Genomic DNA, 16,856 nt, shown 5'->3' on the forward strand with positions numbered 1-16,856 from the left:
GACTGGGTAGAGTCTGTACATGCTGAAACCACTTAGAAGTCATCATGCCACTCAGAGTTAAAAATGCATTTGTTCAATTTAGTTTTATGACCTGTTATTGCTTAACTGGCAGCTGCATCTTATCCTTGGACTGCTGTGACGCTTCCCTTGTCTATTCCATCGGATAAACCCAAGGCAATCATTACAGCTGGATAAAACCTGATATTAAATGAGACAAACTTTGAAAATAAATAATCAGTGGCGATCAAGACACAGGGCTTTTCCCAGGGATTAAAGACCAGCTGAGGAGCTGATGGCCTGGTGCATTAACTGATCTGATTGCTTGTAACATTCCTCAGAATTCCATTTGCCTGATTTGCCTATCTCATGAAAACCTCATCCCACTTCAGCAGTGAAATCTATCATTCCAATTCAGTCTTATCTGCAGTTCTGGTTTTTGCAAAAGACAATTTGTCTAGTGGCAACAAATGCTGCTCTATGATTTTAATGAACACAGAGCAATTAGTGGAAAGAAGGATTCACTACCAGTCTTTTAAATTAAGAATGTCAAGCAGGACAACCAGTAGAGTTTCATAAACCACACCATTCAGTGATAGCAGTTATGTCTGGATATTTCTGGAACAGATTGTTAAATGAGGGTTAATTAATGAATAATTATTTATTTGCCTACCACTGACTGTCAAATTCAGGCAAAGTGCTATTATTCTATAGTCCCATCAAAGTAATTTAAGGAGGGAAATATACCTTTACATTATAAAAACAAACCCCAGAAAAGCAGAAGTTCTTCATGCCTTGTGTGAGCTGTTTTGAGCAGTGAAATGGAGTACAGTACCTGTTTCTGTGGCTGCTCTCCTCAGTTTTACTGATTCTATTTGGACATGAGAATAAAGATTCAATTTTCACTTGAAATTAAGAGAATGCTTTTTCCCAAACATCTACTTTGTTTTCTGGCAGCTTCCATTTACTTAATCTGCAGAGCCTAATGACTTAGAGGACAATTAGTATTTCATATTCTCTAAACAAATATCATTCTTGCCTGATGAGCAACCTTGAACTGGGTTAAAAATACCTTGGGTATTTAGTAGATTACAAATGTTTGTTTTACACAAGTAAGCCTGAAATGATCATTAGATATTTCAGGTGATGGAGGAATGCTCAGAAAGGCACAAGGCTTAATCCTCAAAATATATTTTGTTGCATGCATGAGACAGACTTAAAAGGTTTTGTTGGTTTGGTGGTTTTTTTTTTTTTTTCATTTCTTAAAGATTATGATACTATTAAATGAACTTCTGTCATGCCATAGATGAGCAGCAATAAGCTGCTCTGAGACAACAAGTACAGCCCTGAGACTGGGTGTGAAGAGCAAATGGCAGTGAGCTCCTGGTGCCTGTGTTAGTGACACCTCTGGCAGGATGGCTTCATTATTGATGTGGATGGGACTGCCTTTCTCACTCTGTGGTCCCAAATATGCTCTTGTTGCTTTCCTGTGGCAAGAACAACCCTGTTTGAAGAAGAAATCAGCTCTCACACTTGAGGAAGAAAATTTAATTTTTGCTTACAAAGTGGTGAGTAGCCATAAGCCTGGCCTGTGTAGATGTGTATGTACCTGCTTTCTTCAGGCAAGCAGAAATCTCTTCAGGGAACTGGTTTCATTCTCTTTCCCTTTCTCTCATGATAAATTTGTGAAGGAAGGAACAAATGAGAGAAAAATAGTGGTCTGTGTGTAATAGCGAGAGTGAATGTTAATGGGACACCTGGGAAATACTCCTATATTAGAGAGCACAATGTTGCTCATTTGCTACAAGTTATGATTGAAAACCAAATCTTTCCCTTGCATTTTCTCCTCTGCCTCACCTAAAATAGCCCCACAGTAGGAAGCTCCCCGTAGGAAATTATTAACCCTGCTTTCCTCTGAGGTGCCTTATGAGGTTTTACACTCTTGAGTTTTTCTGTGCAGTGATGTGTGTGCTTGAGCCAGGATGAATATTTGTGCCCAGCTGAAAGGCAGCAATCCTCATTGATGGACTTCAGCGAGCACCCTGGCAGATATAGGCACTCATGTTTTAATTTGTTTTTGCTTCCAGGTCGCCCTTCATCCACCTTCCCATTTGCAGCAGCTTTTCCCTCCTCCCCCATGCATTTCCAGCACCTTCTCAGCTGTTTTGATTTATTGACCACTCAGATTTAATGCTTCATTCCTTGGAGAAGTCTCTGTGCTTGTGTCTGATCTAAGGTCACCTGTGCTACTTATTCCAGGGGACTTTAATCTCCATATGGATGTGATCCCTGACACTCACTGCAGAATTCACTGTGTTACATGATTCTCTCCAGCTGTGTCAGCAGGTTCCTCCACCTGCTCTGAAGGGTTATGATTTCATTAACTCTGTGGGTCTCATTATCAGGGTTTGAGGTCACTCACCTATTTTCAAATATAGAGGTACACCTACTGTACCCCTGGTGCTCCTCTCTACTTAGCTGCTTGTTTTGAGAGGTTTCTTTTCACCCCACGTGTCGCTTCTCACCTGAAACAAGTTAAAGTGGTTCAGGGCTGGCTTTCTGATTCCCCTGTTAAAACCTTGATTGTGATTTTGCACATACCACACTGCTGGTTTCCACAAGGAAAAAAGCCTTGATGAGAACAAAATCTGCAACTTTTTAAGTTGTGAGAAAAACTCCTTGGTTTGAAACCTGCACATTGTGGAATCTCCAACCTCTCTTCCTGCATCTGGAAAATGGTTGTATCTTTGTTTGCTTTTTTCTTGCAGGTGTTAATGCTAGGAATCATGATCCTGAGGTGTATTTGAGGATTGTAGGAGTAATGGTTAGCAAACAGGATTCCTTTTCCCCTTTTTTTTTTGTTTTTTGATATTTTTTGTGTGTGTTACATCTTTGCCTGCTAGCATGGGCAGGTGATTATGGGAAGATATTTCTTGTCTATTTATTCCTAGAACAGCTGAACTGGGCTTTTGTGGCAGTTCTCGACTATCTCTGAGCACTCCCTTACTGCCCATAAGTGAAAAGGTTGAACTTTAAAAGTGGAACTGGACTGATTTGTATATTCAGAGACAATTTCTGAGAAAGTCTATGTGTGCATACATATATATATTGTATATCCTTGGGGGAGGAGAGCATCTAAGATAGAACCTTGTGACATGAATGTGAAATTATGAAAAAAATCCAGTGGCTGATGGAATGGTAGTAGAGAATAAGCTCTGCTGATATTCTCAGTCTCTAACATGGTGTGCAGATTTCACTTTCCAGGTGACTTTTAGCTTCTTTCCTTGAGAAGAGTTGTCATCTTTAGAAATACCCTTTTCCCCTTTTACCCCCCTACAAAAACCCTGCTGTGTGAGCCAGATCAGTTCTTGTAAATATATTTGGCAAAGAATATGAAAAATAGCAAGTGTTATTTCCCCTGATATTTGTGTTTTTCTAACAATATTTGCCTTCTGGTGTGTGCTTCCTATGCTCATGTATTTGTAAGCAAAAGCCAGCACGAGATGAAGGCAGATGATGAACTGGCACCAAGCTTTCTTCTCTTCCAAACAGCATCAGTGCTGACTTCTAAACCCATTTGTTTCTCTTAATGTTGTCTTCAATATTTAGCTCCATAGCTGTTCATCCTCCTATTGACATCCATCCTCTTACCCTTTAAATAAATGATGCAGTTGATTTTGTGCAGACCAAGCTTGCTGGTTTTGAGGCTTTCTGAGGAATGCGCTGAGCTGGGCTCATCCTACTCCAGATTTACTGCTCTCCACACCATAGTAGCTCTCTTCAGATTATGAAACAGAGACAAAAACTCCCTTTAAATTTGTCTTTTTCCTTATGTTTCTCAGCCAAGAAATTAGAAAGAAGAGGAGGTTGTTCAGGATTTCTGGTAGAGGCGTGCTGCCTTGCATGTACATTGCATTGAGGCAGCACTCCCTGGGAGTGATCAGAATTAGTCACAGAGATGAAATGGATGTGGACAGAATTTGTTAGCAGCCTTCTGAAAGCCTCATTCTTTCTTTGATACGTTCCTTGTGGTTTTGAAGTGCATCACTACCACGTCTGATATTTTATTAACAATAATTGTATTTCCCGCTTTTCTTTTGAGCATTTCAAAGAGTTTTAGAAGTATTAATTGAGTATCTGCCCTCTGACTTCTATGAGGAAAGTGAAAATAAGGTCTTGTCAAATATGTTTGTTGAAAAAAGTATTAAGAATAATACAGAGAATATTAAGAATACCACTGAGAATAAACAGTTCAGTAGTGATTGAGTCAACTCATAATTGTGCTGATTTGTAATGTCCAAGCCTAATAATTTCCTGGTTTGTGTTTTCTTGTTCTCCAGCGATGTCTGTGTTCTCAAATCCCAGGGGGCTGTCTTACAGCACCTTCTGGGATGAAAATCCTACAGATAACAAATAGATGGTCACAGAACCTTTGTGTGACCACTTCCTGAGGTCATTAAGAAGAACTGTAGTGCTGGGCACCCGAGGGCTGTTATCTGTATATATTATTACATATTATCTCATTATGGAAGGCAGCAACATTCAGAGCAGGGAGAGTATCCTGGAGGTGGCTTCCATTGGGGAGCCCTGTCCCACTGAGTGCCCTGCACTGGGGGACACAGAAAGAGTCTTCAGTGAACCAGAACAGCCCTGATGTTTCTGGGGAAGCAGAGCTGCAAAGGAATTAGGGTATGGATAGCAGCACACGTGCAAACTCCTTCCTGATAAGAGGAAACACAGAGCCACGTGGTTTTCAACACCCATCCCCTGTCCTCCACCGTGCCTGGCTGGCCCACATTCTCCATTTAATATGAGGAAGGTGGTCTGTGACAGAGACCTTTCTGTGCTGTGGTGGTGTTCCTGATAAAAGGTTTCTCCCTCCAGAGAGTTTTCTTATTTAAAAGGGAAGATGTAACTGAATTTCAACCCCCAATACTGACAGCCCTGGAGCTGCATATCTGAGTAGGTTTACAGGTGATGAGCTATGAATTTATGGGCTTTTCTCCCCACATCATTTCTCCCTGAAATGGCTTTCCTGATGTGTCCAGCACAGAATTCACTTACTGTGATCTTCACATTTTAGAAACTCTTCAGTCCCTGCTCCTCTAATGACTTGGCTTCCAGAGAATCCATTAATTATAAAATATTTTAAGGTGTTTCTTGAGTGTTTCTGTCAGTATAATCTCAGCTGCACATTAAGCGTACTTTAAACCTGAGATGAAGGTTTATTTAGTGCAAGATGAATGTTAAAACATGCAGGAGAGAATTTTTATATTCTTTCTTTTCGCTGCTGTTGGGCACCTGAATGCAGATACAACGGGTTTAAGACAAAGATACAACAGGTTTAAGATGCAGATACAACAGATCTAGGTAGGAATAGACTGAGTTAGGCTTGGTTAAGATTTTCTGTGAGTTTTCTTAAATGTGAAAGCCACTCTTCAAATGAGTGTTTATCCTCCAGATTTCTGAGCCCTGGCAAAAACAGGACTGAAAGGCACCACGTTAACCCTCAGCATTTGTTCAGCACCTGCTCACAGATGTGTCTGAATATTAAGGAGAAATTCATATGGTGCTCAACAGCATAAAAAGTGTCAGGATGTGTGTGAACAAGCAGGAGGAAATATCGATGTGAGCGTGTAGGAGGGGAAAGACTATTACAAGGGCAATCCAATTAATGCAAATGATGCATGCAGATGGCTGAGGCTTTTTTAGTGCCTCCACTGTTGTACTCCACAAGAGCTGTGCATTAGGGATGAGGGAGGGGAGTTCTGCCTTCCCTTGTGTGGCAGTGGTGTTTTCAAGCCTGGGTGTCCCACTCCTGCCAGGAGAGGAAGAGGAGACACCTTCCCTTCCCTGCTTGTGGAGCTGCAAACAGGAGAATGGCAATAAAACACCTCCTAAACCAAGGGCTGCTTCCATGAGGTAACTTAATCTCAGCTTCTGCAAACAGCAGTGTGTCTGTTGACTCCTGGCACTCCAGGGCAGCACTATCACTGCTTTAAAAGTCAAACAAGAAAATTGAAAGAGAGCCCCAGGTTTTTGGGGCTGTAAGCTCAGGGTCAGCGCGTTTGATTTCCTTTGGTATTGGCTTAACAGGACTGTTCACCTAAAGGCAGCAGGATTTGAGCTGGAAAATAGACATTTGCAGCTACATATTGATCCTTGGAGCTGGATCTTGTCCATCTTTATGATGTACCTTCTGGAAAAAGGGTTTCTTCTCTTATCTCAGCATCTGATGTCTGGTGAATGGTGACTTTCATTGAGGACAAGACCTGGCCACTTGGTCTTTCAGATGAGATAAATGGCAAACACAAATATGTGGCCTGAGCAGCTCAAAATTTTTTCTTTTTATTGCTTCCCTTATACATTCTCATTCACAAGAGACAAACCAGACTCCAACCTTGCTCTCCTGAGGTGAAGAGAAACTTGGCTGTGGATTCCAGTGACTGCAGGAAGCCAATGGAAATTTTCTCCTGTTTACTCCAAAGAGTTTTGATTCAGGCTGTAGCACTAATAATCAGATCATGAAATAAATATTAAATTCATTTAATAAATAAATTAACAACCTCTCTTAAGTAGCAATCCCATTATACAAAATCTTTTCTGTCAGAACTTGTGCCACCTTTTCTCCAAGCATTGTCATGTCAGGTACTGTTAGGAGCAATACTTTGGGGTGAAGTGGCAAATTTACTTTCTCTTTTGTGTGTTTGTTTTCTATATTGACTTACAGAGAATCTGCTTTCCCCCTGACTAGTAGCTGTTTTCATTTTTTTTTCCATGTTTTTATTATATGGGTATTAGGTATGTGGGTGAAAAGTCAGAGTCTGCCAATAAACTTATTACAGTGGCTCTGTAAGGTACTTTTATGTTCTCTTCAGCATTTTGCCAACTTGCTGTAAAATACCTTATGCATTTTTTTCTACTGTAGCACATTTTGCTTAAAAGTAGTATAGCTTTGTCCTTGGGGGAAAAAATGAAAAAAAACCCCAAATCTCTCTGTATATATAATTTTTTTAAAAGTTGAGTGCTCAAGTAGAACACTACATTTCCACTCCAAGAATGAATATGCATAGTTTCTTGTCCATTGAGGTTGTTATGAATACAAATTTGGCAAAAAAATTCAGGCAGCCAAGTGTTTTCACAAGTATTTCAGCTGTGCTTGAAATACTTGTGAAACCAAAACATACACAGCAAGGAACAGTGCCAAGCCAACTTTTAAAAAAGTTATATATATGTATTTAACACTGTTTTTTTTTTAAGAACCCCCATAGAAGCCTAAATTGCATTGCTAACTCTTTTTGAAAGTTAATATTTCACACCTAATCAAGTCATAACACTTTCTGCACAAAAATGACAGTGATCTTAATCCCTCAGTAAAATTTCATTTATAAAGGTGTGCCCAATGTTAGATAGCAGCAAAAACTGTAAAAAAAAAAAAAAACCCACATCATCCAAACAAAAACCTTCAAAAAGGGCAAACACAAAGTGAGAAGGAAGAAGGAAAATTCTCAGGTTTGTCACTTGGAGGACTGTCTGTTCATGGAGAGTTCTCTCCCTTCCCCCTGCATCTCTTTATTCTCTGTGCCTTTGATATCAGCCACACCTACACCAATATCTGCACTGTCTCCCTTCCCATACTTTGTGCTGCTTTGATGGTGACTATTTTTATTATTCTCAGTGTTGTCTCTCTGTCTCGCTCTCTTATGAAATAACCCACCCTTCTCTGTAGTGCTGTTAATTTACAAGGTGCTTTACAAACACAGATAAGAGCCATCCAAGGCTCTACTCTAAATAAGATAAGACAGATGCCAGATGAAGCACTTGAAGGCTGTTCAGGAAAGTGAGGACATGGAAATGACTTATGCAAGGAGCTGAGGGGCTTGTGGAGTTTCTGAGAGGGGGTTTAGGCAGGATGGTGAGGAGGTTTGGCAGTGGAGGAAAATGATCAGCTGCAAGGAGCAGCAGGGTGAGACGTGAAGACAAGAGCAAGGAAGAGAAGGGGAAAAATAAACTTGGAGGAATAGAGGACAGTGAATCATCAGAAAAGCAAGACGACAAAATATTTATCAGAGGTTTGCTCAGAATGGTCTGGGAGGGAGCTGAAGAAATCCATACAGTTTGGGTGTGGTTTTTTTTTTCCTTTTGGACAAAACTTGAGTATCCATGACAGCTTTTCAGCCTACTTTGTTCTCAGCCTGTCTGTGATGACAAGCACAGCAAGCAGTGCTTACATGTTGATGTGTTAAAAAGTTTCCCTCCTATTAAAGAAGTGTCTCTTGTATTTAATATTATCCTATCCATTGTGTCCATTTATGAAGGGAAAGAATGAAATATAAAACCTAATGGATGTCAGGAAGGCAAAGGAAGATGGGTGTGCTCTGTCTTTTTGCCTTCATCATCCTACTGAATACTCCAACCTGCTCTTCTCCCTATGGCTTTGTAAGGTTGAGGGAACATAGACTGAAAAATTGACTTAGAAAAATTAATTTTATAAGAAAGAATAGTATTTAAACTCAGGGAACGCGCCAGATCCTACAAGACGCTTCGCTTCTTTTCATTCCTGGGATTTAAGCTGGACCAGGGGAGATTCAGTATCTTGTAGGACTGCACAACCTGGCTCCTTCTTAGGGCACTGATGTGTTTTTTCTCTCCACCCCTTACCTGTGGGATGATTAGGCCAGCACCAAGTGAAGCAGGGGACGTGTGAAGTGGTGGCCGTGCACCGGTGCTGCAACAAGAACCGGATCGAGGAGCGATCCCAGACGGTGAAGTGCTCCTGCTTCCCGGGACAGGTGGCCGGCACCACCCGGGCTCAGCCCTCCTGCGTGGAAGGTGAGAGGCTCTGCTCACTCCTGCCTCCTTAAAACTGTTTGAGAAGTTCAGTCTCCTCGGTGTCTGACTTCCCACCGCCTCAAAAAGCGTAATCCTTCCTTTTGTTAATTTTGGGAGCATCTCTGTGCGTTGATGATAATGAGCCTGTGCATAAATCTTGGTGTAATTAATCCTCTTAATATATGTACTGGTCCATTTCGTGTCTGTGCCAATAAAACTTCTTAATTTTTTCTCACAAGAATTCTCCTCTAAAACTAGTTTGAAAACGCCATAAGCCAAGAAATTCAAGATTATGATATTAACTCTTCCAGATGTCTTAAGAATTAGTAGCTTGGCTAAAAATTCACTGGATAATGAATGCAAGCCTAAGCCTGGGCATGCAGGTGCTGCTGGGACATCTGGTATGGAGAGTTTTTCTCTAAATCAATATTTCACCATTTAATGTGCCTATTTTTTGTAGAGGTTGTTGCTCTTGTTACGCTAGTAAATCTACTCCAAGACTTTTTTTTAATCTTAAAGCTACCAAAATCCCTCATTTTCATTAATCCATAAGCAAGATCCTCTTTTCATTCTTTTGCACATAAAATTGCAACTGGTTTACTTAAACATAAAACAAAAATCTTCAAAGTCCAACTCTAATCTAATATTCAGAAATATTTTATGTGAATCTGTTTTTTGAGGGTTTTTTTACCTATTATGAAGCTGTCAAAATAGATGTTTAAAAAGTAGATTTTTAAAAAAGTTTTTTACATGCCTTGTGTTTTTATGCTTTGTAATTCAGCAATACAGTTGAGTTTAACTGTGCATTTTCTTAGGCAGTTTTCTTGTTACATCAGAAGTATCTTCTGCATTTTTAGGTGACACATCAAATAGCAGAAATACTTTTACATATGACAGATAATAGAAGTCAGGCATTATTTTAAACTCACTTAAAGACTGCAAAGGTGGCACTGCCATTCTATGGCAGAAATATATAAATACTGCAGAACTTGATTCAGTCAACAGTTGCTGAAATAATTGAATAGCTGTTGTTTTCTTCAAGTATAGTTACAATTAAGTGCAACAAAATATTGTGAATGTAAGATTTGAACTTTTAAAGTGGAAGCCTTTGATTCCCCCTCACTCCTTGGGGTAATGCTTTAGCAGGCTTTGCTCATTTTTGCAAGCATTTGTGGCTACAGTGAGCTGCTGCTTTACAGAAACTGTAACTCTCTTTTCTTAGCCTCAGGATTAGCTGTATTTTCTCCCACTCTATACACACCCTTCAGTAGATTCCTACACTGTGAAAACAAGAAACTGTTCAGGTCTTGAATTTGCAAATTACAGACTGATACAGGCATTTAGGGTTTTTTTCCAGCACCTTTGTCCTGAATTCAGGACTGTTTAATTTGCTCTGAGTTTAAGGAGAGATACGCCCAAAGCATAGAGTTACTTGTCCAACCAAAAAAGAAAAAAGATTTTATAATGCAATTGGCTTGTAGCTGTTTTTTATTTTCATTGAACTTCAAACCTTATCCAGCAGTGGTGCTCAGTTGCATCAGGGCAGCAATTCTCTCTGCTGGCGGTCACTGGTACCTGGTGTTCCCACCTCAAATCTGTCCAGCAGACCTGTGGCTTGCCATTCCTCATCCCACTCCTCCAGGAAGGATCAAGATGCCTCCTTCCATCCCACACTCCCTTGTTTTGTCTGACTCTGTGCCTGTTGGGTGCTGCCATCTCCCCTGGGTGTTTTTCATTCCATCCTTTCTGACCTTGTCAGGAATGATCTCTCACCTCTCAGGCAGCACAGTCAGGTTTCACCCATTTCTTGTCCACAATCAATCAGTATCAAAGCAAATGATCTGAGACCCAAATGACTGGTGGAAGTTCACACATTTATTTTGTAATGTTACAAGACTGAAAGACTAGTTTACAAAAGCCAAAGCAGCGTTCCAGAAGTGTATTTTTTCATAACACTCTTCAGTAAGAGCGCAAAACAACAGTGATTGAATGAACATTTCGGCAATATCCTGATGTCAGCTTGCCTGCTTGACACCCTCATTTAAAGGTTGCAGAAGAACAAATATATATTGAAATTAAAAGGAAAAAAATTGCTTTACAAGAAGTAGAGTCCATTATTTTTGCTCATCTCTTCTGAATGTGTTATCTTTTAAGGCATGCGATTCAATAGTTTGTGCACATAGTAGCATAATGCAGACTAGCTGAATCAACATTTTAAGCCGTGTTTTATTTTGAAATCCAATAGAGATTATGTAGGATTGTGTAGTGATATATTTCATAATAATTTTATGGGATTTGATGAGTGCCACAAACAGTTCAAATCTGAGAAATGCATGCAGGGGTTTGTGTTGTTAACAGCAGGTTTATAAAGTCATGACAACATTTCTAAAAGTAATAGCCATGGTCTTAATAGAAATTGGCTTAAGAGTAGAAAATTAATACATTTGCCTAGTTAAAGTGTACAACTACAGCCTTCCAAAACATATTGAAAAAGTGGCAGTGTGACTGCAAGTTGATTTTTAATTGATATTCTAAAGTTTTCCAGAGGTTTCCTACTCTTACCTGCAGTATTTACAGACACACCTCATGGGTTTGCATCCCTGTGCAATTCTATTTTCTCACCCAGTGAAGGAAGAAACTGGCATTTCTCTGTCCAGTCTCTCATATGTGTATATGGGTTAAACAAGAAGCCTCAGCTTCATTCCCCCTTACAGCTGGTACTTGACTGAAGCATGCAAATGAAGGAGACAAGTCATTTTTGTAGTCAGTGGAGATGGAAAGACACTTCCAGAGGTCAGCTCAGAGTCAGTCTCTGGTGGTGCCTGCCTCTTCACCATTTCAATATGGCATTTATCCTTCTGAGGACTGGTGAAGTGTTTAGCCACTTTTTAACCTTTAACACTCTCCATGTGATTCATGTTAAACCAGTAATTGTTGTTTCTACCTTTTGAAATCAACCAGTTGAACGTGGCACAAACAACCTCCCTGCAAAAAAGCAACAGTGATAAAAAAGGTATTGTTTTTTTCCTGCTTCTTTTTTTCTAGCTTCCATTGTCCTGCAGAAGTGGTGGTGTCATATGAACCCCTGTTTGGATGGAGAGGACTGTAAAGTACTACCAGACTATTCAGGTTGGTCTTGCAGCAGTGGAAATAAAGTCAAAACCACAAAGGCAAGTACAGAGATCACCTCTATTTAAAGGTGCCAGTCTGCTGATTGCTCTTATTGCATTGTGTCTGTGGGTTTGAGCACCAGTCTTGGCCTTCTCAAAGTTTTGAAAAGCTGTGATTAATGTAGTTGTTCTCAGAGAGGAAATATTAGGTCAGAACTGCCCCTTCACTCCTGCAGTCAGACTGAAAATGGTCCTGATTCAGCCTTCAGTGAGCCAAAGAAACTATTTCATTGTGCTCAGTGCTAGGGGGATAATCATGTTCCAGAACCAGTCCTTCAATCTGCAGACTGAGTACAGGGATCCAAGATCTTTCCCTTTAATGTCACATAGAGTTAGATTCCTGTGCTGGACAGCCTTTTACCTTTTGAAAGTACCAGCCTGGCTTGGGAGTTGTTGGGAACCTGCACTGATGCCACTGTGCCACACTGAGCACCACTGGAAATCAGGCTGGTTCAGAATATTTCTGATTACAGACCACCCTGTAGCTGGCCTGTTTTTTTTTTTTCTTTTAAACCAAACCTGTGCTACATCATCTTATTTATTAATTAATGGACAGAAAATATCATGTCCTCTGTCTGCTTGGCAATTTAAAATGAGTTCAGTGCATTGAAGTTCAGCAAACTGCATGTCTAAATACATCATAAAGCAGGAGTCTTTAGCAGGCAATAGCAAGGAGAGACATATGCTCAGCTTTTCCCTTTACAGCCTCTTCTAGCTGGGAAAGAATGTTGTTCATTAGGTTACAGTCTGAGTTAATAAGCAATACTGTCACCAAATGTTGTTTAGTAAGGGCTGTTCTGAGGAGTGAAAACTGCACTAATTTCTGGATGGGTGAGAGGAAATTGGATGTTTTGGGCAGCTGTGGTGTGATACTGGTGGTCTACAGACATTGCACAGTGGCACCCCTGCACGAGGCAGAGGGGCTGGAACTAGAAGACCTTCAAGAGCCTTTTCAACCCAAACCTTTCTGTGATTCTGTGGCCAATGTTATTTATCAATTACCAAAGATGTAGTCTACAGCCTGCCTGGGTCCTGCTGTTCTCTGGTGGACACTACACCTGGAATCAGGCCTGCAAACTCTGCAATCAGTGTGGATAACTGGGACTCAGTTATTATAAGATAAAGATTACCCTCAGCCTTTCAGCTTTTTCCCAGTGCTGTTTTTTAAATACTCATTTATAGACAAGGAGTAGCATGGTAGCATCACTCTGAAGGGTGAGACAGGTGAATTAGGAGATCTAGATATTGTACAAGACAACTTCATCTCTGGACATACCAGAAAAGAGCTGACAATTTATATCAAAAGCACCTTATTTGTCAGGTTAATTATCCTTTGAGTGAGGGTTAATTATCCTTGATGCCTTCTAGGGGTGGGAACAGAATAAAAACTTTTATGTTGGCACTGATAACTGAAGGCCTGGGGTGTCAAATCCTCATTCATACAGCTGCCTCTTCCTTTGGACAGCTGTAAGGAAACTAGAATGGACAGGGAAAAGGGAAGTGTGGAGTAATTAATATTTTTATTTTGAAAATGAACCAAAGACTTGACTCAGATCAATAAATAAAGCATTTCTTAGGTATATTATTAAAATTTGACACAAAGAGAACTGTTTGAACTGTCAGACCCATAGCCCAAACTGTTCAGTCACCTGTGAGCCTCAGCAAGGGGATGCTCAAATCAGACACAGCAAAACCCTTTGGGACAATTACAGAGAATGTACACATCCATGATTTTTTTCCAATTTAATAGTTGCCTTATGTCTAAAACACAATAGTTGAGATCCATTCAATGCTAATTTTTTTCTGTGTTATGCAGCAGATATGATCTCATTACCATTTAAATTTGTAATCAATTTTTAAAGCTTTTTAAGACCCTGGGATCAGTGCTATGTGGGACAGTGGCTTCCACAGGTTAATTATACACTGAAAGAGGAAATGCCATTTAATCAACTTTAAGTCCTCTATCTTTTCATTCCATAAAAAAAAGTAAAAATAGTGTAACTAAAATATTTGAAGCACAGGAGACTGCTGACACTACTCAGTACTTAGATGAATAGTTAGTGTCTGAGTGGGACAGTAAAATGTGCAAAGCTGAGGAATTTGCATCTTCCATCAGTTCCCTCAGGGAAGGAAATAAAAACTTCTCTATGCTGAGTGTCTGTTTAGTTTTGTGACACATGTAGACACTGCAGAGCAGAGCTGACAAAGCTTTCCTCCTTCCAGCTGCCTGTTCTCATCCATTTCCAGGACAGGAAATCCAACAGGAGCCTCCTCACTGTGCAGCCAGAGCTGCTGGGTTTGTGTCCTGTGTGTGCATTAAGGCTTGAACACATCCCTGCAGCCCCTCCAGGCTCCTGTGGGAGCTCTGCTGTCGGGGGGAGATTTCTGCTGCAAGAACAATTTATTCCCCCATGTGCTGCCTGGTTCCTGATTGCCTCCCATAGGATGGACCAGTGGGAATGGGCAGCAGTTTGCATGAATGGCCCCTTGGGATGTAAATCCTACACTTGTGCTGGAAGCATTGGTGTTGGGAATGACATGAGGCAAAGTAAAATAGGAGATTTCCAGGAGATGGTGATAGCAAATTTAATGGTGAACTGCCATTTCTTTATCTGCAAGTCCCCCTCATGCTATCAAATGACAGTGTAATTAACATTTCTATAGAGATTCTCCTTCTCTGTGTGGTATAAAAGTGTGGCTGGAGCAAGTTCATTCATTGTCTGTCCTTGTGCAGTTCTTTTGCAGTAACAATGAACCTGCTATCATCCTTTGTTTGGTCAATTCTGTGTGAGTAACTCCCTCCTCTTCTTTTATAGGTAACACGGTAGCAAAGGCTAAACCTGAGGGTCACTCCCAGAACTATGGCATGTGGAACTGTTCCTTGGCTCTTACACAGAGACCCTTTTTTGTCATGATGTTATTGACTTAATCCTTTGAACTTGCAAAGGAGCTGGGAAAAAGGACAGCACTTCTCCTTCCAACTGTGGCTGCAGTTCCTGAACCTGGATTTTGCTATTCCGTGGTACATGATAATTTCACAAGGAAAAACAAGGAGATTTGGTTCTACCTGAAATGCACCTTGGATTCCCAAGGATCTGAGACCTGGCTGAAAAGTGTGGAAGAACACACCTGAGCTTCTTGTGGTGCACCAGGGATAAGACTTTCTTAATGACACAAAGATATGTAAAACTGTTCTAAATGAGTTTAGGCCATGAATGTAATTTAGGGGATCATAGAAAGAAAATGCTAATGTTAGAACTAGTAAAGATGATCTCTAAGGTTTTTTCAACCTATATGATTCTATGGATTTGTCTGAGGTGTTTCTTGCATACAGTACAACATAAAAATACAAAGCTGATCCCAGTGAATTGATGGGACTGTGTTAGTAAATTATGTCTTAGTGTATTTTCAACTGTAATTTAGTACCTATCAAGGTGGTATGAAGGTGAGAAGATGGAACTTATAGAATTAGTAGCAATTATTGTAGGGCAAACTTTGGTTATGGCTGTGCAATTAGATTTATTTCCTTAGATAGTTCGAGGTAGTTTAACCTTTACATTCATAAGTGATGGCAGGAAAGCATGAGGAAGAGATAAAATTTGAAAGCAGGCATAGTTTTTCTTGTCCTAAAATAAATCCATTCTCTAGGGGAATAGCAAAGTATACATATTCCTTGCCTCTTTGAATCTAGATATGGAAAAGAATTTAGCCATTAGCTAGAAATATTCATTGAGATGCCTCAAAAAAAGGAGAGCAGGCTTGTACTGCATAAGGAAGGCTTACTGGAAGGAGAATAATTTGTTTGGATTTTCATAGCTTTGGTTATATCCTAATAGGTAACATACTTAAAATTCATAAGCAAAATTCTAGATAAAAGTGAATCTTCAGTTTCAATTAGTTCTTGTTTAGAATGATTATAATAATTAAATGTCCAGTTCCTTGACAGACTGAATTTCCAAGTGGTTACATTTTGAGACACATAATTGTTCCCTATTATTGTAGATGCATTTCATGCTTTTTTTCTTATTTGCCTGTTCGAGTTTTTTGTCATCAGTCTTCATAAATAGCATAGAGGGTAGAGGTGAAGCTGTAGCCAGTCTGTTTCCCCTGACCTTGCAGCAGACTGAAGTGCAGTGGTGCAGATGATCTGCTGGTGACCCAGAGACAGAAGTCATTGTTATGCTTTATGTAAATATTGGGGTAACAATGCACATCCAATTTTTATATAGACAGAAAGGTGGAAAAAAAAAAAAAAGGTGTCTTGTACTGATGTAATTGATTGTGCATAAGCTTTCTAGTGAATGGGAAAGATCCCATCAGCAGTGGGAAGCTGTTCAGGATCATAATTATTAACTTCTGGTTTGCTGGAGTGAGTGGGAGCATTCAGCCAGTTAATTCCACCAGAGTCAGTGGTGGAAAAATCTGGCCCTGTGTTTGTTTCTTGGTTTTGATTTCCTTGGTTTGGGTCACTTCCAATTACGTCTTTGGTTATAGCTGAGATCATAGTGGTCATTGTGAGATTTTCTGCTCTGTACTTGGACAGCTGAACAGTTAATAGACTCTGCTTACCCTAATGAGCTCTACATTCCCAATATTTTTCCATTGTTTTTATTTTCTGATTAAATTTTAAATTTACCTTTACTATTTCTATTGTTTCTCTGCATATATATTCACGGTGCCATCAGGGACATTGCTTTTCATTTGTTATTTTTGCAGTGTTGACCCATAACTGGAATATTTAGGCAAGTGCTCTGTGGTGATGCTTAGTTAACACCATTGCTGAGATGTTCTAGGTGGGGAAAAAAAGAGTTTCAGAGAAAAGTTGTCTATTTTTGAAGCTAAAGACAAAATAAGTTT

At 39.9% G+C, this 16,856-nt stretch overlaps 1 protein-coding gene across 9 annotated transcripts in view; it reads left to right on the plus strand.

Annotated features, from left to right (window-relative positions):
* TAFA4 (TAFA chemokine like family member 4) overlaps positions 1-16,640 on the plus strand; it is an 85,355-nt gene extending 68,715 nt beyond the window's left edge. For 5 of the 9 annotated variants that reach the window (XM_086845799.1, XM_086845800.1, XM_023935158.2 and 2 more), the window contains 3 exons: positions 8,674-8,829; positions 11,875-11,999; positions 14,816-16,640. In XM_086845799.1, coding sequence (XP_086701925.1) covers positions 8,674-8,829; positions 11,875-11,999; positions 14,816-14,827 — 293 coding nt within the window. In that variant the 3' untranslated portion in view covers positions 14,828-16,640. The remainder of the gene's footprint in view (positions 1-8,673; positions 8,830-11,874; positions 12,000-14,815) is intronic. The other 4 variants (XM_086845797.1, XM_023935157.2, XM_023935159.2 and 1 more) reach the window with 1 other exon arrangement.
* Positions 16,641-16,856: the final 216 nt, after the last annotated feature.

The sequence above is a fragment of the Cyanistes caeruleus genome, chromosome 11 (genome assembly GCF_971803275.1).
Source record: "Cyanistes caeruleus chromosome 11, bCyaCae1.hap1.1, whole genome shotgun sequence".
NCBI lineage: Eukaryota > Metazoa > Chordata > Aves > Passeriformes > Paridae > Cyanistes > Cyanistes caeruleus.